General features: G+C 40.7%; 1 protein-coding gene across 4 annotated transcripts in view; it reads right to left on the bottom strand.

Moving 5' to 3' along the window:
* LANCL1 (LanC like glutathione S-transferase 1) overlaps positions 1-22,189 on the bottom strand; it is a 39,193-nt gene extending 17,004 nt beyond the window's left edge. For 2 of the 4 annotated variants that reach the window (XM_054585693.1, XM_054585696.1), the window contains exons 1-4: positions 22,031-22,109; positions 21,726-21,822; positions 18,307-18,424; positions 2,342-2,549 (exon numbers count right to left, since the gene is read on the bottom strand). In XM_054585693.1, the coding sequence (XP_054441668.1) occupies positions 2,342-2,549; positions 18,307-18,424; positions 21,726-21,806 (407 nt within the window). In that variant the 5' untranslated portion in view covers positions 21,807-21,822; positions 22,031-22,109. Of the gene's footprint in view, positions 1-2,341; positions 2,550-18,306; positions 18,425-21,725; positions 21,823-22,030; positions 22,111-22,133 lie in introns of those variants that run through there. The other 2 variants (XM_054585694.1, XM_054585695.1) reach the window with 2 other exon arrangements.
* Positions 22,190-22,800: the final 611 nt, after the last annotated feature.

Below are 22,800 nucleotides of genomic sequence, written 5' to 3'. Positions count from 1 at the left end.
AAACAGAGAGTGGGAAAAACATTGAAAAAAGAACAGTCTCAGAGAGCAGTGGAACAGTATCAAAAGGCCTAAAGGATGTGTAACTGAAATTTCAAAAGAAGACAGAGGATGGGACAGGAAAAAAAGTTGGAAAATATTCTAGATCTTAATAGAGGTTTGGGTTATACTGGTAGATGTAATTGTCAAAACTCAGTAAGTTTACACTTAAAACTTAAACAGCTCATTATGTATCAAGTTTACATCAAAGGAAGAAAACTCTAACCAGATACTGAACTCTAGTAAATTAAGTACAAACTCAAGTATTTAGAAGGAAGTGTACTGATGTCTGCAATTTACTCTGACAAGCAGCTCCCCAAAAGGATTAATAATGAGTAGAGAAATGGATAGAAGGACAGATATGTGATAAAGCAAATACAGTAAAATGTTAACAGTAATATCTATGTGATAGATACACAGGTATTCACTATTCTTTCAACTTTTTTATGTTTGAAATTTTTCATAATAAAATTTAAGGGGGAAAAATCTAGTTATTAGGATTTTAGGCCAAAAGCCTGTTGCTGAAATACACATCACCATACAATGGGAGATGAACCAAGGATCCTTGACAAATGAAATCAGTAATGATAATACTATTCTAAGAGTAATTTATAAGAAAGAATAGTGGGAATCAAAAACCATGGTCAACTCTGGGACAGTTATTGATTAAAATGTTGCTGGACTCAAATGGGCAAAAAGACCTTAACAGGCACCTCATTAAAGAGGATATACAGATGGCAAATAAGCATGCAAAAATGTGCTCTATGTCATATATTGGAGGGAAAGGCAAACTGAAACAAGATATCACTGCACATGTATTAGAATGCACAAAATTCCAGAACACTTGACAACATCAAATGCTGGCAGGGATGTAGAGCAACAGGAACTCTCATTCACTGCTGGTGGGCATGCAAAATGGTACAGCCTCTTTGGAAGACAGTTTGGCAGTTTCTTATAAACTAAATATATTCTTAGCATATAATCCAACAGTCATACTTCTTGGCATTTACCAAAGGAGTTGGAAGCTTATGTCCACATACAAACTTGCACATGGATGTTTATAGCAGCTTATATTTGCCAAAACTTGAAAGCAACCAAGGTGTCCTTTGATAGGTGAATGAATAAATAAACTGGTACACAATGGAATATTATTCAGTGCTAAAAAGAAATGAGCTATCAAGCCGTGGAAAGACACGGAGGAACCATCATGTATATTGCTAAGTGAAAGAAGCCAATCTGAAAAGGCTGCATATATACTACATGATTCTAATGACACGATGTCCTGGAAAAGGTAAAACTATGGAGACAGTTGAAAAATCAATGGGTGCCAGGGGTTAGGGGGGAGGGCAGAGCACAAAAGATTTTTAGGGCAGTGAAACTAATCTGAATGATATTTTCATGATGAAATATGTTATTATATATATGTCCAACCCACAGAATGTACACCACCAAGAGTGAACTGTAGTGTAAACTATGGACTTCAGGTGATTATGATGTCTAGTGTAGGTTCATCAATTGCAGCCAGTGTACCACTCTGGTGGGGGATGTTGATAATGGCAAGGCTGTGCATGTGTGGAGACAGGGGGTCTAAAGGGAATCTACTTATCTTTCTTCTCAATTACACTGTAAATTGAAAACTAAAAAAGTAAAGTCTGTTAAATAACTAAACAAATCAACAAACCTTTGCTGGAAATGTAACTCCCTGTATGTTAGCGTGCTCAACATGCCTGCAGAGCTGCATGGCAGCTAGGTTTCTTAGTAGGATTTTGCAAAAAGTATTCATTAAATTCTAATAAAGCAGTAATTGTAATTTATTAATATAAAAGTTTGGTAATTTTTCACAATTCACAAGCTTCCAGTGGGCTGCCCTGATTTATATTAAAAATAAAAAACTAGCTTTGCATATCATTTGATCTTAAACAAAGAAGTTTTGCATCAGTTTGCATATCTTTAAGAGGCCTCTCTCAACCCCCAACAGGAAGTGAACTGCATTTTTTTCAGAGTATTGATCTCGGATAGCATCTCGGATTAGTAATCATATAATTAGGCTTTTGATCTCGTGTTTGTTACTGAAACTGATGTCTGATCTGGAACGTGTCAGTGTCATTTATATCTCGCAATAAAATAGGAATTATAATGGTTGTGCCTTCACTACAACAAAGGAATAATGTGAGAATTGATTAAATGACAGTACTAAGATTTATTGCTAGGGGAAAGTAAATTCACTAAAATCTTCTTTTGCTAACACACAGGGAACTAATGCATAATACCAGGTAGATAAAAATCCTCAGAGAAACGTGATTACCGGGTGATGCAATCCTCTGCCTGCTTCTCATGGTTCATCCTGTGGTACACCACAGCGGCCACCGCCAGCGGGCCCGCATCTCCGCAGAGGAAGGTGATGGACCGCTTGGACAGACAGTTCAGACTTTGCTTTACGTAGCCATGCGCCATCTGCAGGTAGGCAGGGTCCCCGAACACATCATAGAGATGTAAGTAAAGCACAGCTATACCTGAAAAGCAAGAGGAAAATGATGTAAAAATGAGAAAAGGGCAGCTGACTGCATTATTTTGGTGCTTCCAGTGTTGCTTTTTGATACACAGTGATAAATACGTAAACCGTCTGGTAGTTCAGACGACCGTAGGTCTAGTCTCAGCTTTATCACCAAGCCGCTCTAAGAACCAGGTATGCGAAAACACTTTACTGCTTCCGTTTCTTCATCATCATTAACTCTAAATAGAAAGTGTAAGGCCCTCTAAGAACTCTAAATCCAAGTAAATTATTAATCTTTGTTGCACACTGGCTACTGTGTTAATGTACTCCTTTTGATGGTTAAATGACAGGTCATAAACTATGGTTCTGAATAAACGGTCACTAATTTAACAAATAATAATTTACTTAATAATAAACAAGACATGTTTGTTCTTGTGAGCTACAGAAATTCAAAGAACAGGGGATGAAAAATTCAATTTCTCCTTATATAGATTTTTGGGTTTTTTCCTACCTGAGAAGGCAGGTCGAGTAACCAAATCCCCTCCCCCAGCATCACCCTAGGCAGGGAAATAGTCAATTCCTTCTTAATTTTGTTTCTCTCTGTTGAGAACCCCGCTTCTTCAGGAACTCTACTGGAAAAGCTGCCAATGATTTTTGCTTTGGGCCTTACCTCAGTCTGCTTCTTATCCTCCTCATGAAGCCCGCTGTATGTAACTGAGCTGTTGTCTGCATGTCCTTATTCCAAATACCTGTCACAGTGCAGAGACCTTCCCTCTGAAGTGGCCTGGTGTCAGGGCGGACTCAGATGTGGCACAGGGGGCGGCTGCCTGCAGCATTTCCAGAAACTCATTTTTCTCCTTAAAGTACATTTTCCATCTCATTTACCATTTTTAAAAGATACAGAGCCTCTGTTTAAGCCTAAATTAATAGAGCCAATCTCTTCAAGAATTTCAATGCAGTAAAAGTGCAGTCTGCAAAATTACTTTTCATTGTACTGAGGACAATTTTAAATTTAGACAGTTTTCTCATTTTGCATGGGTAATCTCCAAAGCTTTGTGGTACAGACAATTCAATTTCACATGTATATTAAGACCAAATTTTCATTTCCTGCCAAAGTTAATAACACTGTCTGCATTTTCAAAGTGGCCTGGTGTTAGTAATTCTACAAGCTGATGTACCAATGCTTAAGGTTTGTAGACATAAGTGTACAAAGCCACATATGTGGGTAAGGAAAAAAAATCTCCTTTTCACAAATGATCAATGTCAAGAGCTTTTTTTAGGATTAGTTTCTTAATAGGCTTCATCTCATCCATACTAGGCATCTGCAGGCAATCTGTTTAAATTGTTACCCTTTCACTTCGCCCTCCTATTCCCATCACTGCCTGAACTCTCCTAATTAAGTTATGTAAGCACCAACGCCAGATAATGACATGACTGAGATCTGAGAAAATAAGAAGTGATTAAATACAAGCCCGGTGATTGCTTTCCTTTGCTGACCTTTGTCTCTCATTATCAACAACAACTCTTGGCCTCAACATTTAACAAACAGAGCCCAGGAAAGTTTGCAATTGTAAGACTTGATGTATTTCTCATGAAAAAGAGGTGATCGTTTCGGAGGTCTCACGTTATTTCATTTAAATAAAATGGTTTTTTTTTTTTCTTCTTTTTGATCAATAAAGAATTACCTTACCAGCCTCTGGGATCGCACAACCTCAGGCTCTATTTCTCTCCCGCTTCTCACTCTGGGCCTCGGCGTCTGCTTGTTTTGATTAAGCAACCTCCCGATGGGGGCCATGTACAGCGTCTACCTTCCTGACACAAGGCATCCAAGGACGGAAAGGGTTTCATGTGAGGGGTGCTGCTGCCAGTCAGAAAACGCTCCTGTACACGCTTATTATAAATAAGTCTAGGTCAGGAAGATGCCTAAGCCAAAGATATTTAATGCCTCTTCAATATTTTATACCCCATGTGTCCTAATTTAATAATAGAAAAAACCGGAGGAACTGCCTGTGGCTAAATGTCTTGAACCTGATTCGTATGGTCCTCGAGCCTCTGACAACATTCATACGTATAACATCACCTTTGCACAGTCACCAAAGGCTGAGAGGTAGCTGGCAGATACCTGGTGGGAAACAAAACCACAACCTCCAGGGCTCCGCAGGCAGACTCGTCCAGTCTTTATATATACTCACAGCCCTGGTCACAGCCTGGGTTTTAAAAAACTATTTTCTAATGTAATTTTTATTAGAGTAAGTATGTTCTTTCTGGAAGAAATTAAATAGTACTGTAAGGCTTAATGTACATATGTGGTCCCCTGCTGCACTCCATTCCTGCCTCCCAGAGGCAACCACTCCCAATAATTTTAGCCATTTCCTCTAGGATCTGCCTCCATATTTCTAATTAATAATATGCTATGTGCCATCTCTTCATTTTTCTGTATCAGACATTTTGACTCAAAATCTGGAAGGATTTAACTCTTGTGATAGAGACTGCTGAGTGGTCCCCCAGAATGTATCTCCCTTTTCCCTTAACAATAATGCACTGGATTTCAGCTAGGCACAGGGCTGCCCATAACAGTCTTCTTTGCAGCTGGGTAGGGCCATGTGACTAGATTATGACCAATAAGACAGAGTGGGAATAAGGGGGATAACCTCACAAAATGTTCTCGCATGGAGGGGACTTGCCATTTCTGTCCCCTTTGCTGGAATGCAGATGTAACAGTGTGGCTGAAGCAGCCATCTTAGACCATGAGGTGGCAGCTCTGTGGCAAGGACAGTAAAACCTCAATATCAAGTAAGTTTAAATCCTGAAGGACTGTGAAGCTGTCTTGGACTGCCTATTTACAAAAGAAAGAAACTCTGTTGTGTCAAAGCCACTTATTTTCGATGTATTCCCACTGCTGGTAACCCTAATCCCAAAGAATACAGCTCTTTTTGAAGCTGGAGAATTAGGCAGAAGGTAGGTCAATAGAGAGTCCCCTAAGCCAGTTCAGGACTTGGGGTTTTATTTGAGATGCACTAGCAGAGCATAATTAGATCTGTATTTTTAAAAGTTCCCTATAAGGTTTGGGGAAAAGTATGTGGAACAGTGGATGCAGGGGGATCAGTTAGGAAGATGCTTCAGGGCTACAGGCGAGAGACAGGGTCGCTGCAATAGTGATGAAGTGAAGCTGTGGAAGATGTCTGTCTGGAAGGTGAGGTCAGCGGGACCTGCTGGGGCATGACAGAGGGAGATGTCAAGATGACTCCAGATGGGCAACAGTGCCGGATACCGTGATGCCAGACCCCGCTAGGGGAGGGCCAGGCTCGGGAGGGAAGACTGCAGCTGTATCCATTCATAAACTCAGCCCCAAATATGACTCCTGTTCTCTAAAGGACATTTAGTACAATGAAAAACAACTTTTACTGGCTTCTACAGTAACCACCATCAAAACTGGTCATGAGGCTCAACATAGGATAATGTATGGACTTTAATCTTTTTAATATTTTCTTTTTCTTTTCATCACGGTTAATTAAGAGTATGCTTGGGCTTAAATTTGAATTTTCTTCTATTTGCTAAGCAAAAGGTAGAATAATGGAGATTTGTTTCTTTTTTTTACCACTTCACCTTTTTTCTAGACCAGAAATGACATTTAAATTTTGAATGCATTTAACTGTAAAAATATGCTACAAATTGTTATAGATTTTAGAATTATTTTATTTAAAAAAATGAAAGTCCCTCTCCTCCCTTTTGAATCTAGATGAATTCTAACATTTTCATTAATGTAAAATTTAAGTTAAATAGCCTTGTATTTCTTAGCTGGTTTGCTCCATATCTACTGTCATTCAGCTATGAAAACTATTTTTCTATCTTGTTAGATTTGCTCATATATATCTTGAATATATTGACATATTTTAAAAGAGAAAATCGATATGAAGAGGGAGATGCTGAGAAATGAATAAAGCAAAATCGAATCCATTATTGTCCTGTTAATCCTGAAGGCATCAGAGGTGAAGAATATTTGAAATAATACCCTAATTCTGTTACTAAATAACTTCCTTCAGGAACAAGTGATCATTCCTATTCTGAATAGTCTTACTTCATTTTCCAAAAAACTACAGAAAAGTTGTGATAGGGAGCCTGCCTCTCTGCAAATCTCGATAAATTTAAGCAACATCAGCAACAACTAATCAATAAAGTGCCTTTTAGAATCAAATATGTGAAGTGAGTAATTTTTCAAAATGGCACACTACCCTTTCAGTCATCCGTGCCCTGGAAGCTGACGGGGTGGAGAGACTGTGAAGAAGAAGATGTTGAATTATTTCCTTTCCTGTAGAGCTTTTTAACATTCATTTCTTTCCTTCAAGTTTGTGCCTATTAGTTCACTAGTTTTTAATATTTTAGTTTATTTCAAATCTCATATTTTTCTTCCCTTCTCTTACTCTATTTTACATTCTTCCTTCCTCTTCTTATTGTTTTTTACTGTATTATTTCCTGTAGAATTATTTCCTTTCTTTTCCTAGAAGAGTAGGGCGGAGCGTCCCCGGCATCGAGGCGGAGGAGGCGAGGGCGGGGTGCAGGCAGAAAGGGGCTTCAGGTGTGAAAAGACTGGATGGAGCAGGTGCAGAGAGTACTGTCAGGAAGTGGAACTATCTGAGCAACTCTGCGTGGACAAGGAGCCTAGGGGGTGACCTGGTTAATAAGGCTGGGCTCCCTGGGGATTCGAATGATGAAAAAGCAGACAAAGAAATTCAGATTTCATGCCAATCTACTGTCAGTTTACACAGAGGAGCAGTATTCCACAAATGCTTTTAAGAACATTTTTAAAGGATAAATTTGGCCATATGTGTTAGTTTAGGTCTTCCAAGATGAGACAGAACATGCAGAACTTTATTAGGAAAGTCTATCCATTTATCCAGGAAATGGATCCTAGACATGTACCGCATGAAGAGTGTTGCAGGGTATCATACCAGCAAGTACATGCTGTGGCTTGGAAGTGACATATGCTACTTGCACCTGCAGTTCCTCGTCCAGAGCAAGTAGCTTCCCCTAACTACACTGCAGCTGGCTGGTGGGGTCGGGGGAGGCGGTGGGTCTAATCCTCCCATGAGCACAGAAGGAGAGGGACACCAGTTACAGGTGAGCTGTACATGTGTCTACCATGGGGCCTGGTAGAGAGGAGGCAGAGAGGAGCCAAGCTTGGGACATGGCAGGTTTGAGATGTTCACTGGATATCCATGTAGGGAGGTCAAGTAAGCAGGTGGATATAGGAGTCTGTAGTTCAGGAATGAAAGATTGGACAAATGTCTTCCAAATGTGTGGGAAATGTGTTAACCAAAGTGGTTAATTTCAGAAACAGCTGGAGTAGAAGACTCATTAATCCAATGCAGGAGGGAGTTGCATTTGATTGAAAACAATAAAACAAAACAAAGGACTATGCTCACCACGTTCCTGAGGTCTGAGAGGCCACAAAAACCCCAGATATTTATTATCTTGATCTCACAGTTCCTGGAGCTTGTTTGGTTCCTCAGAACTGTGGTGTCCAATACTTAATTAAAAGGAAACATTTAAAATTCTGTTTCTCAGTCACACTAGCCACATTTTAAATGCCTGATAGCCACAAGTGACTAGTGGCTGCTGTAATGAACAGCAGAGTAACATTTGCATCACCACAGAAAATTCTAGGGACTGAGCTGCTCTGAACACATGAGTAGATGTAATATTTTGTTTAAGACATTCAGGAAGTCTGGCCCTGCCTCACAGTTCATCCTAGAAATCTCTTTTGGAAATGTTGACAACTACTTGAAATTTAAAAAAAAATTACACACACACACACACACACACACACACACAGTGAAGACCAAATAAAGTTTTGCTGTAACAGAAATCCATTCTGGCTTTCTGTATGGCACTAGGTTTTCTATTCTATTTCCTTCTGTAGCTACTACTCTGGAAAGGGAGGGCAAACTGCTTGGGGGCACTTCTAAATTTGCAATTTCCTTACTCAGCTACTTGCCCCAGTAATGCTATAAATATAGCCAGCTGTTGAGCAGTAATTAATACTAAGCTTTTGAATTTCTGAGGAATCATTAGTCCTATTCATCTTGATCAATCAAGACCTGCTGTGTCTCAAATATATATGGAGATGATAACCACAGATGTATGAACCTCTCAAAACACTTCTCCACAATATGCATTTCAGAGAATACTCCTTAACATTATTCTTTTATTTACCATCAGTCCACACGGATGTACAAATCTTTGCCACGGTACTTCAACTCTATAAGGTGTTTCCTTACAGGTCAGGGGCTTTTAAGGACTCTCTTCATGGATCCAGGTAGGAAAATTCATGTTCAGACTATGATACTGTTGGAGCCACTAGTGGTACTCAGCTGACACCCAAGAATGGGTCACAGTAGTTTGAGTGATATGAAGACATGATCTCCCTAAGGAGGGCGATGGGTTGGTAAAAGTTTCAAATAAACTTTTCGCTAGCTAACACTTTAAATGTTCCTTAATTTCTATGCTTTTCCTTTCAGATTTACGAAGATGTAAGTGAAGTTTCCTCTGATTAACCCCAACCAATACAGTCATCTGTCTTTATGTATCAGGCTAGTACTTTCTAATGCATTATTTTATAACTGTGTCTCGATTTTGTGACTGTTTGAGTGTGTGCATTTCCATTTCTTCAACGGAATTACAGTTGCCCTAAGGGCAGGATTCTCACGCCCAGTCGCTGTGGTTCTGGTGCACAGTGTTCCCCACAAAGCCTGCGTGTAAACACTGCACTGACGAGTATATCCCCTCAGCTATATTACTAAAGCCGGGCATTGTGAGCTGCTGGCTTTCCAAATACTCTAGCACTTTTAAAAAGGTCACCTCGGAGCAAACTAGCTGGGACTCCACGGCCTTAATTTGATAATATTGCTCCAAACAAAGGAGTGGAAGAGGGCATATAAGCGCCCTGAAGATGTGTCTTCTTTTCTCCTGGATGTTTTTCCAGAGTTGACTGTCCCACAGGAGGAGAGATTAAAAAAAAAAAGAAGAAGAAGACGGCATCATGCCCTCCTCCTCCTTCCCTCCGGGCCCCGCAGCCTGCTGCTGGCCGCTGGGCAGCGCTCCCGGTCTTTTATTCAGGCTGCCACGAGAATGAGAAGTTCTTCAGCACAGGGGCCGTAAGAGCACGAGCTCAGGAATCACTGTCTGGGACTAAAGCCTGGCTCTGCCATTTAATAGCTGTGTGATCTTAACCCATTTTCTAAACCTTTCTGTGCCCAAGCATGTTCATCTGTAAAGTGGAAATAGGAGCTACTCCAGTTACTGTGGATCATGCTATTCGTAACAACAGTCCTCAGCTCATAGTAACTACTCAACAGATACCCAACCCCAAATGCCCAATGTGAGTCTCAATGTGCTGAATGAGTCACTTTGTCTCATCTCTGATGCCTGATCTAAAGGGACAGAAAATTCAGAGGGAAATATACTCTTCCCCTTCCCATTCCCTGCCTTTCTCCTCTCTCACTGGCTCCTCCGATGGGGAGGTTGGCAAAGTGTGCTATCTGGCCTCACTCTTGAACTTCTGGAAGTCTTCTCTGCCCTCAGGCTCTCTGCCTTCTCCTCTCTCCTATTTCTTATGGGCCAATGCATACCTTGGGCTGTCCAGATACTCTGAGTTTGGGGAGGTAGATTCATATCAGCGGACCAGGAAGAAGCCCACTTAATGTCCAATCTAAATAATATGCCCTTATCTAGTTTCTGAATTCATTTCTCAATTAGATCAGAGGTTGAAGGGTAAGGGATGTGATTAACTGATAACATAAAGAACAAGTTGAATTCTCACCCTTTCCCCATTCCACCTAGTTTTAAGGTACTGTTTTTAGTTTGCATAGGTGGTAGCTAGAATAGTGATGGCAGAACACTCTCCATCATCCATCCAACCATCCATCCATCCATCCATCCATCCATCATCTATCCATCTATGAATCCATTCAACATATATTTATTAAGCACCAACTATGGAGCAAGCATTGCATTAAATGTTGAAGTTACTGGAATGAAAATGACAAGACACAGCCCCTGTCTCTTGGGTGTTGTCTATAAAAACCGAATTGCTTAGATATGTCTTCTTTCTTTCCTTCCTGCTATTTATTCTAATCTATCTATAACAACTCACCCTGCTCTCTGTGCCTCACCCAAGCACACTGATGGCATCTAAACCTTGTAATTGTTTCATCCTGTGTCTTAACAATCTAAGGTTACTTATCATACAATGACATCAGCATCATATAAAGCACAGGCAGAAAGAAAGCAGCTGACACTCATGGTGCACTTATCTATCTAGTGGTCACTGTGAAAGCCTCTAATAAACCCAGTGTAGATCCAATCCTGGATTCCTTCTGCTTGTCCTACCAGCTCTTGCTGGAGGCATAGGTGCTTCTCATGAAGGTGAAAGACACTTGTTCGGGGCTCACTTTAGATACAGAAATGCTGGCTCTGATGAAGAGTTACTTAATAAGGAGATCATACTGCAAGGAAAAGACACCTGGCCGGAGTGATTCCTTTCAAATCAGTCAGGAATCAGCAGAAACCAAGATACACATGCTCACGCTGTAGCTCAAAGGCTATATATTTGGCAGATCAGAGGAACAGCATCCTGAAACACTTTAATGACTTACATTTAGAGCGCAAGTTAATATTACTCTAGGGATTATGCTGCATATCCTATAATTTAAAATGTTATTTAATACTTGAAAAGAGGAGCTATATGCTGATCTTAGCCTCATTAACGTTGCCAGTTGGTTAGAGAAGATTGGGTCATGTCTTTCAGAGCTAAAGCCTCTAGAGTCCTGTGTATATTTTCTTCCCCTCAAAGTGTGAGTTAATCATCATTTCCCTTAGGAATCATCACAGTTAAGAGTGGGAAAAATGAAATTAAATGAGGGCTAACACTTTCCCTCATTCTCTCTTAAAGACACTAGTCAGATCAGCCATCCCTTGGGTTTACTTAACCTTTCTACCACGTTATCTGCGAGGGAGGCAATCTCTCCTACTCAAGGCTTACTTCTAACACAAGAATACTTCATCTGCTCATTTAATCCTTTATAATAACAATTCCTTGCCAGTGTTTTAAGCTTTCCATTTTATAAGGCACTAACTGGCCATCAAGTGTGACCTTCAGGTCCTTCCTTGCCTGCTCTTTTTCTGCGCTGCCTGCTGCTGTGTGCACAGATGTATGGAACAGCTCTGGGTGGGCCACCTAGAGAGCCTAAATGCTCCCCCGGCTTCCCAAACGAGGAGCACGTACTGAAAAGAACTCTTCCGAGTCTACCGGAAAAGGACTAAGGCTAAAAACAAAGAACTCAGTGCTTATCGCTGGCCTGTGTCAGGTACCAGTATCATGATGCGTTACACTTCAATGCACTCATTTTATAAAGAAGGATTTCAGTAAAAAGAACTGAAGCTGTGTATTTCAAATATCACTTATTAACAGCTGCAGGAACTACTGACTGATTTCAGACCTGGGTAATAGTTCACACAAGAAGATCCTCAATAAGCTTTTTCAAATACAAGCAATTGTGAGGAGAAGCTTTTGTTTTGGCCCAGTTAACTTTCTATCCCGAAACCAAGCTAGTATGTTAATTCAGGATTGGGGGAAAACACCTATGGGACAACGCTGGAGATTTCATTTTTCTAGCTGCAAATACCCGAAAATCTTTACTTTATGTCCAATCCCAACTAAGTTTTTCCAGTAGACTTTTAAATAGTAAGTATTCTTGCCTATCTAACAAGCCATTCCCCTCTTTTTTCCCAAATTCCTTTTGTCTTTTATCAGGGCTTATTTTTTTTTTTAAACTGACTAGTCATTAGCCTTTTCTAAAAAGTATGTACATAAGAGTATCATCATGTTGTGATTGCTGAAATTACTCTGGGAACTTACATGTAGATCTTCATTTATAAAATGTATGGTGTAAACGCAAATGTAGAAGTGGACATACACACATTCAGTTCCATTCTCATTCCCCCTTCCCACCCCCACATATATATCTCTATGTAAAAAGATACAGATATATATCTGTAAACATACATATATATGTATGTATCTGTAAAGAGCTGTGCTCTAAAGCCAGGCCGGCACAGTTGAACCTTAACTTTGTCACCTACTAGCTTTCTAAGGTACTCAGCCTCTCTTTGCGTCACTTTTCTCTTCTGTGAAATGGGAGTACGAATAATATCCATGCCATGGAGCTCCTCTGAGACTTAGATTAGTTAATTAATGCAAAGCTCTTAGACTGGTGCCTGGCATGTAGCTAGTTATTGGCATACATGCACATACACTCTGGCTTCTGTCATTCAAATGTTAATCCTAGTAACATTTTATTAACAAGAATTGTGTTTTAATTTTTACTCTTGCTGTTCAACAGTCAAATGATCACAAAACTGCATACTGATGGTCCCCATTCCCTTGGGAACCCAAGTTTACTCATTGTATTTTATAATTAAAGTACTGAATTCTTGTTTTGTGAATTAATGTATAGTATTCATTTGTTAACTCTGAATTACTGCCTGAAAAATTGATTATTCACAACATTTCATGCCTGGATAAGCATGAGACAGACTAGAGGGATTTAGGTAATAACTGTGTCATTTGCAAATATGAGACGGTTTTGAGGTTTTTAAAAAATCTTCCCTCCTTTCTTTCCTAGGGTCAAGGCATTTTACCTCTCTGTTGAGAATAAAAAAAGGTAAAAGTCAGGAATACAGATTCTATAACTGCACTATGTCAACCTACAGGTGTAAATATGCAGCCTCAGTGAAAATGAAACCTGACTCCTATTAAAAGCCTACGGTGGGATGTAAGATGGCTGCAGAATAGGGGGAAGCCACACTCGCCTCCTCCCAGTGTCAGGTGGGAATTACAACTAAATTACAGATCAATCATCCTGAAAAACCAACCAAAGACTAGCTGAACAGAAGTCTCACAACCAAGGATCTACCGAAGCAGCCACAGAGAGGCCGGCTGAAAGTGTGGAGAGGCGCAAATGGCTGACGTGTGGCCTTTGGGAATCCAGAGGGATATCTCGACAACAAAGGTCCCCACTGGGGAGTGAGGGGTCTCCAACCCGGAGCACCAGAGCCAGGAAGAACAGCCCATGTAACACCTGATTGTGAAAACCAGCTGCAAGCAATGCCCTCTTAAAGAGCCTGCACACAAAGTCTCGTCTTCAGCCACTCGCCTGGGGCTCTGGTGGAGGGAAGGTGACTCAGAGAAAACTGGAGTCACACAGGGAACTGGGTTGCATGGCCCCAAGGAGAAAAGGGAAGGGTCAGCTGCCAAGGTCCCTGTACTGAGTCTGGATCCCACACTGCCCAGAGGCCACTGTCCCTGGCTCTCCTGTCCCCACAGCGCCAGCCTGGGGGAGTGCACTGACTGACCTCAGCCTTCCCACACCCAGGGGCTCCGCCTGCCAACCTCGTGCCCCCAGAGGAAACCTGCTCGCTACATCCAGCTTTGGCCCCCGATGCGCTCCGTCTTGGGGAGCTTAGGGGCATTCAGACGAACCCAGGAACTGTCAGAGACGCGGGCGACACAGGTGTGCGGCTCTGGGCGGGGCAGTTTTTCATACCCCTACTCCCCTGTCCTCTAAGAGGAGACCCACAGACCCCACCCTCTAAGTGGCCCTGCCCTGCTGAGCTCACACCTTGTGGAGGAGGCTGTGGGATGGGCCAGCCTGGGCCCATCTATAGACTTTTTTCGGAGGGCTCTCAAAGAAATGCAGGCAAGCTACTTCAGTTGCAAATAGTTTATAAAGTGAATGTAAAATACTTCCTAAAGCAATGTTTGCTTCCTTGAAATTTCTGTTTAAACCAGTACATAGCACCCTTACCAATAAAGCATTATGTACATAGTGTTTTCTGAAGTGCATAAAATACAGAGGTGCGCTAGCAGAAATTCTAGTAAGTACTCTGTCTTTATTATCCTGAAATTTTGCTGAAAAGACAGAAAATGGGAAAAATGATAGGAGTCCAGTTTTTCAGTAGTGAGTACACATATAGCATTGAAAGCATTTCCTTTTCAGGATCCAGTGAGCAACTCAGACAAACCTAGGCATAGCATGAATGAACATTATAAAGTAGGACAGCCTAGTTTTGTATCTGCCTTTGGAATCATGAAGCAAAAACAGATACGCATATGGGATACGCACCTGGACTAATATGTGGCACCCACAAATTAAGGACTTTATAACCCTGTGAATGCAAATGAGAGTTTGAGAGGAAGTAGAAAGGGAAGGCAGGTAACTGTCTAAGCAAGCAGAGAAAACAAGAACATTTCACACAATTAAGTTTAGAATCAGCTGTAGTCTCTTTCTAGATTTGTTACACTTGGCTTAAGAAAAACTGTTTATGATTTGGCATTCCTATAGTGCCTCCCTTCTATAGGTGGCTTTATGAAAAGGCTATTATTGAAATGGAGAAAACTGAAAATGGATAAAGGTGTTTTGGATCAAAATCCAAATTGACTCTCCCTAGAAAGAGCAGGCAAAATGTTGCTTAGCAAATTTCAAAGTATTTTATAGATAAAAATTCCCAAAATGTGGAGAGAAGAAATCCTTTTGAAGATGAAAAAATTGAGGGTCATCGCCCAAATCCTTGTGCAAACATAGGAATGAAAATAAGGATTTTTCTTGTTATATAGGACGTATAGCAGAGGTTGCTAGGTCTGATCCCCAAACCCACTCTCGTCTTTCCTTCCTAACAGAACCCCAGCTAACAGGTTACATTTACCATCATTCCTTGCTAACAGGAATGACTATTGAATATGGTCCAGCCAATTCAAAGTAAGTAGAACTGAAATGTTAAGTGGTACTTCCAGGAAGTCTTTTTTAAGGGAAGAAATGTCTCTTTATTGCTTCTTTTGCCTTCCTGGTGCTGGAAAAGCTGGGGTAATGGTTGGACGGTCGCCAGGTATCTGGCCAGTGGTTGAGGGGTTATGGAGCAGAAACAAAGGAGACTAGGTTTCTAATGACGTCCGAGGCTGCTATTATTACCTCTGGAATGCCTGTCTCTGGCCTTCTTTTACGTGAGAGAAAAATAAAATAAGTCTCCATTTTATTTAGGGCACTGCAATTTTGATTCTTCTGAGTATATGCAGCTGAACCTAATCCTACTCCAAATCTAAATCTTATCTGAATCAGATGTAAGTACTGATCATGTTTGTACAGGGGAATGAAACTTAATACTAGGATGGTAATCTAAAGTTTTAACTAATGTAATAATCATGAAGATTTCTCATACAAACTATGTAATGAATACTATAACTTGCAAAAGCTTTCATTGTAAACTGACAACAAATGCTCAGTAAATACCAACACTGAAGAAGGAAATAAAGTTTCAGAGGTTTCTACAATGAATTACTGTTTTCCAAAGCAACAATTTTGGGCAAGTTAGCAACAAGAGCAAAAGTAAATTAGTCTTTATCAGAATATGACCCTAAATTTGGTGCTGAACAAAGTTAATGAAGTATAATCCCTGTTTTATAAAAAGTATCAATTTCTGGAAGATAACATAGGGCATATACAAAGAAACACAAGTCTACACATGATATAAATACAGCTTGGACACACACCAAGTATTTTTACCGTGTTATTTGTGAATGTATTTTTTGGCATTAAAATTGCCATTTTGAATAGAAATACTTGGTAAGATATAAAATAATAGGAGGTATTAACATTGTGACCTTCCATGGTCAAATCAGCTTCCGATTCTCATGTGTGTCAGTTTCAGGCCATTCAGATGGTCTGAACACCAGCACAGGAAAACATTTTACTTCTCAGAACACTGGAAGAGACAGTCCACTTTATGTTAGAATAATGGCTTCTGAACAGCGCTTGATTAGGAGACAGAGGGAACCTTGCATCAAAAACTGTTAGCAAATTTATCTAGATGTTATGCTACATCATAAAACAGCCAGCAACTGCAGAAATCCCAAACTGCTCATTATACCAATGTGCTTCAGACACTTGCCATGGAAGCCACTTCCAGGCGCCGGCAGTGAGTATCACAGGAGCTTAAGGGTAAAAATTTGGAGGATATTGACAAGTCAAAGGAGATGATGCCAGAAACCTCAGGTTGCCAAAAAAGTTAAATAAACTTTCAATTCATTTTGGAGGAGAATTTCTATGTCCAAGAAAAATCTTACTTCTCATTTGTCAACTAGCCCTGGCAATTGCAGGGTCTCACCGATGGCTTTTCTTAACACTGTCAAACTCCTAATTCAAACTTGAGATCAGTCCCCACTTCTTTTCCCCCTAAAGCAAGGCCCCCTTATAGATATGCAGTAACAGGTAACATGAAAGCAGGTAAGTTAGAGGTTTAAGTCCTTCTTTCTGTAATCAGGTAGAATTACACCTAGACACCTGCTTCAGTGTCTGTCTGTCTGTCTTTCTCTCTTTTTTTGGTTAAGAATAACAAAATAATAGAAACTCCAAATATATTAAGAAAAGATCTATATGTCTGTGCCTCATTACAAAGTCAAAATCAAGAGGAAAGCTAAAGATTACCATGCATTGTATTTGTCCCATTTTATTCAAATCCTCCTAATTTTAAATAAATAGTAACGCTTATTAATGTGATTAATCTACCAATTACAGCATACCAGGAACACAGAAGATACTCAATAAATGACCATTGTTGTTATAACTTCCATTCTGAAGCAAAATACATTCATTTAAGTCTCATCCTAACATTTCTTGCGTTAAGCTTCTAAAATCCACAAAAATCATAAAACTAAATAAACTATAAGAGAAGGGGCCCACCCATTCCTCTTATTTTATAAAATACTGACTTTACATGTCCCTGAGAGATTATAATCTTTACTCTCTTCCCATTTTAACTGCCTTCCCATCCCCATAAGGAGAGGCAGAATCACTTTTGTTACTAGAAGAAGGGTTGCTAAGAGACTGATGTTGGCAATTCCTGCTCTCAAAGTCCAGGGCAAAGATGACTCATTCACAACCTCCTGAACCAGAATCCCTGCTGGGAGGCTCAGGAACTGCATTTTTAGGACAAGCACCATTGCTTTAAAATCAAATTCAAATTCCTAAACTGAAAAACCTGTTCCTACTTGTCTAGTTTTCAGAGTGACCGGGAAGCACTGGGTCTCTAATCTGTGCTTTCTTCAAGATTATAAAGTTTCTTTCTGTTTCTCCACATTAGTAAACTAAGTGCAGTTCTTCAACTTTCCTGCTTCGGTTTCTGTCTTACCTTTTTGACACCTATGTACTACCCAGATTTTCTCCAATTGCTTAATGATGTCCAAAACAATGGAAGCAAATCAACCAGCAATGACTATATGAAAAGATTAGTTCACAGAATCTATACTTCACCGTGTTCTGTATGGTTCCCTGTTATGTGGTATTTTTATAAAAAACAATGATTTTGGACGTTTCATTTCCTATGGATAAATCTCCTTACCTCTATTTCGCACATTCTATCATGGAGCTCTTCTCACTCAAGTTTAACCTCCAAATTTACTACATATTGCTGAACATCAGTTTTGCTCCTCGGAAGCAGCCATCTAAATTTGCGTCAGGCATAACTTCCATGAACATGCCTCCGCGGCCCTAAGTTCAGAGCACCGTGAAAAACCCAGGCGATGCCCAGGCTAGGCTGAGGGCACAGCAATTACTCACACACAGACGCAGGAAGCGTGTGTAGGTACTGCGTCAGCCTGCTCTAGAAGGGCAATGCGTGGCAACCGTCTGCAGGGCGGAGGCCAGCTCCCGGCCAGCACTTCATACCTGCCCAGCCAGTGTAGGCCGTGCCGTCCCGAGGGTCTGCTGACTTCAGGCCTCTCTCCATTTGCTGCAGAAGCTCTCGAATCTTATTGTTCAAGCGTTGTGAGAACTCGGGGGTCAGCTGCAGACATGAAGAGGAACACAAACATCAAAATACGTGGGCCACTTGACTGCTTAGATAGGGCCTATCAAGAAGAGAAGAGTACTTTATTTCCACGTAGGCCACATTTTTCTGCCTGGGAGAAATGGACAATTACAGCAATTCCTCAAATAACCTCATTGTTAAATGTTGTTTCATGATAGTGATGAGGAAAAAAATGGATTCCAGCCGGGTCCACTGTCAGTGTGGAGTCTGCACGTTCTCCCCATGTCCAGGGTTTTCTCCAGAAACTCGAGTTTCCTCCCACATCCCAAAGATGCGTGCGGGAGGGGTACCGGTATCTAAATTGTCACCGACTGAGTGTGCGTACGCTTCTTGCAATTGCGGGGGGGAAGGAAGGGCGTCTGTCCTGGGTGGGCCGCAGCTCTGCACCCCACGCTGGCAGGGCAGGCTCCTGCCAGCCCTGCCCCGGATTAAGCGGGCTGGACGGGGACGATTGGGCTTGTTTCTATGAATCTGTCTTAAATGTATGCAGAGCTGACATTTATTTCAGTGTTTAATATCAGACGTGTTTTGGGTCTTTACTGAGAAGTTTGGTGATGTTTCTGTCACCAGAAATACGCCACAGGACCTTAACCCTTGTTTATATACATCAGCCTGTGGTAAAATTGGTTTTGGTATATGTTGTTTTGCTTAAAGTCATAGTTAGGACTTACTGTATTTTATTCTTAAACAGTAACAACAAAGTAACAAAATGTAAAAATACTAATATTCAAGAAAGGAAGTATAGTTGACCCTTGAACAATGCAGGTTGGAACTGTGCAGGCCCACATTTATGTGGGTTTTTTCACTTGACTGTGCAGCTCCAACCTGCATTGTTCAAGGGTCAACTCCGCGGCTGGGAATCGAGTACGCGGGGACCGACTGTAGTCACACCCGGATTTTTGACTGCTTGAGAGGTCAGCGTCTCTAACCCCTTGCACTGTTCAAGGGTCCACTGTATTTTTGCTGTAATGTCAATGTTTTACATAAAAGTTTTTAAAATACTAAAATAGACTGCCAATGTTAAACTGGACCAATATGTTTTTATTATAATAAAAATCATTTAATTAAATTAACCACAAATCAGAAGATGTTTGCTGTGATTCCCAGACTTGGACTTCACAAAGCAATAAAACTGCAAAACAATGTTGGGGAACATTACAAGGGTACACTTTATTTCACCACATAAGGATTGTAAAAACAAACCTAACCACTATCTGTTAGCATCTAATCTCATCTTTTAAAAAGGGTATCTTAACACTGAAAAAGGTAAGAAAACAGTATAGAATTATTATTGATAATAATAATATATTAAGTTTTATGCCCTGGCCAAGTGGCTCAGTTGGGTGGAGTGTTGTCCCACACACCAAAATTGCAGGTTCGATCCAGACTGGGGTGTGTATGGAAGGCAACCAATGGATGTTTCTCAAGTCTGTCTGTCTCTCTCTCAAATCAATAAACATACCTTCAGGTAAGGATTAAGAAAAAAAAAAGACATTAAGTTTTACTTCTGAAGAGCATCTCTGATAAGGCAAATCAGACTATCAACCACCTCTGGATTATTTATTCTGAAGCCCCTCCAGCACCTCTACGATCCCTTATTTCACACACTGAAGAAGAAACCGCATTGTGTGAAGGACGTATTCCTACTACTTAACAATTTCTGCCAAGAGGTTAAGATTTTAACAAGTCTTAAAAATACACTTAGTAAGAAAATACACTTCAATATTAATATAAAAGATCTATAAATCTCAACTAAATAGAAGAGTGCATCTACATAACGTGTCATCTTTTGTTCACAGATAATGGATAATTTATCATCTTGCTTGGCTTTAAGAGACCAAGAGTAATGAGACAGCTTCAGGACGGGAAGTTACTTTCTATTTGGCACATTACTGCGCTTAATAAAGGTGACCTGCCCGGGAATATTGATTGCTTGTGGCAGACCACATAATTGTTCAAACTCTAGCGATATTTGAAGAGTCACTAAAAACCCCCCTTCCCCCGCCTTTTGATAGATGCCAAAAAAACAGACCAATTCCTTATTAAAATGTGTGTGTTAACAAATGAAGGACAGATCTCCAGAGGCTCATCCTTGGTGTTTAATGTTAAACAATTTTAGAACTTGTATGTTAGGTTCTTTCAGGGATCTGTTCAAAAACCACGTGTTAGGCAATAAATTACTGTTCTTTTGGGGTTGGAGTTTAAATGGAAGAATATCTTTCTTTTTCTCCTTTGGATATAGAGTTAATTTTGTGAAAAGTATTTAATTTATAAATAGCCTAAATAGTGAGCTACATTTTCCTGAAGGCGCCTGTCATTAGGATACATCCTCAAGTGTTCTCTTTGCCAAGTTACCATGAAACAGCATGTCTTCCTCCAACAAGACAAGACAATAGTTCAGCTTCAGGATCTGCAGAGCTACGCAGAACACAGGTTCACACGGCCATCTGCCAAGTTCACTTGAAAATGCGAAAAATCTACGGCCATGATAGCCCATGTGAAATGCTTTGCATGTGACTTTAGAGTTTAGAAGAAATAATCTGATAAAATTTTAAATAATGCGTGTGCATTTAAAGAGGTCACACTCACTCTTAGGATTTCTCAACTAGGTATTCTTAAAAAGAACTGTATTCTCTCGTAACAATTACACTCCCTCAAAGAAACCTGAGAAAACACAGGCCTCTGGTAACTCACATACAGCTTCTCTTTCTGCACAGTAGTTTGCGAGGCGCAAACCAATTTAATTTACTAGTTTTTTTCAGCTCTGGGGATGTCCTACAGAAAGTGGGAATGGTACAAATAATTTCAGGCCTATGTCCCAAATTTCTCTTAGCACTTTCGGTTTAAAGATGTCTTTACCACATTTTCCAGTTTATTCTCATCATCACCCTGCCTATACTTGTGTACAGTCATAAAACAATTAAGAAGGCACGTGTGAAATACCGTCGGAATTTTTCACCTCTCTTTCAAAAAGCAAATCAGAAGATCGAAAATGCAAAATTACATGGTAAACTGCATCTGCCTATTTTTATAAAGTATCAATGACTGAGGTTATTTCAATGATCAACTAAAAATGATTTCCCTATAGTCTACATGTTAAAGCTCAAATTGTATATTTTAACATGTATTTTGTATATTTAAAATATATTTTATACAGTTATCGTCGAACTAAATATTTTTCAAAAAGGGAGGCTCATCCCTTTCAGGCAAAACTGAGCTCCTTTCCAAACACTGGGGGTTGGAGGTAGGGATTCAGGCAGGTGTATCCCAAACTCACCCTCCCAGCAGGATCAAAGTAGCCTTCGGCCAGAGATTTGTTATAATCGGCATAAGGATTCGGGAAGGCCCTTTGAGCCATGACGCCGGAAGCGAGCCTGCAGAACAGGGGAAAGAGAGAACCGGGGTTGAGACAGGGACCTCGGCCCAGCTGCGCGAGCGGCGGCCGGAGCCCTGGCAACACTTTCCTGCCAGCCCCTGGGACACGGCACGGTCTCGGCGGTGCGAAGGGGCGCCAGGCCCACCTCGGCAGGGCCGCTAGGGCGTGGCACCCCCGCGAGAAGGCCGCCAGGGGCCCGAACCCACCGCGATGAAGCGGGCCCGTTTTGCACCCCACGTTCCCACTCCCGCGATGTGAAGCAACTGCCCCCGTAGTGTCCAGACGGCCAGCCCCGCCTCGTCCTCTCACCCCACAGCCTCCAGAAGGTAGCAGAAGAGACGCCGTCGCCGCTCACTTCCTCCCAGTCGGACCAATGAGAACCTTTGTCACTGCGGAGGCCCGCCCCCTTCTCGTTTTCAGTTCTTTAAAGAGGCAGGAGTGTGATTTCTAAAGGATAATGCGGGATGATTTAGCTTCTGGGTAGTCGGAGTGGAGACTTATCTCAATATAAGGGGCAAATGTGCCCAATGTGTTCTGTCTTTGTTCTCTTTTTAATTTCTTGTATTTTTACGAAAACTAATTCAAGTTAAGATAATTCATAAGAATTACATTTTTTTTTTTTTTAAATCTGGAGAAGAAAAAGTGCATATAACCATATTCATATTCCTACTTTAGGACTGAATAATGTCTCTTCAGAGGTTTTCCAAACTTTTGCTTTAAAAAAAAACAAAAATGAAACAGAACAAACAAAAAACCACCATCACAATTAGCAACACAACGACAAAAACCAGGGTATACTGAAGGACCAATACCTCTCAGGCACTCAGGAGGCAATGTGAGTGCCCTAGGGACAAAGTAGCAAGTGCTAATTGATAAAACACTTGGGAAAATACAGGAAAACACAAATCACAGCTTTGAAGAGTGTTAATCTGATCCTTAGCCTGCACTGGACCGTAATACTGTATACCCAAATCCC

The sequence above is a fragment of the Pteronotus mesoamericanus genome, unplaced genomic scaffold (genome assembly GCF_021234165.1).
Source record: "Pteronotus mesoamericanus isolate MK-2021 breed Mesoamerican mustached bat unplaced genomic scaffold, CSHL_Meso_final contig_90, whole genome shotgun sequence".
Taxonomy (NCBI): domain Eukaryota; kingdom Metazoa; phylum Chordata; class Mammalia; order Chiroptera; family Mormoopidae; genus Pteronotus; species Pteronotus mesoamericanus.
Note: the sequence above shows the minus strand (reverse complement) of the source record. Positions and strands in the feature narration are given on the sequence as shown.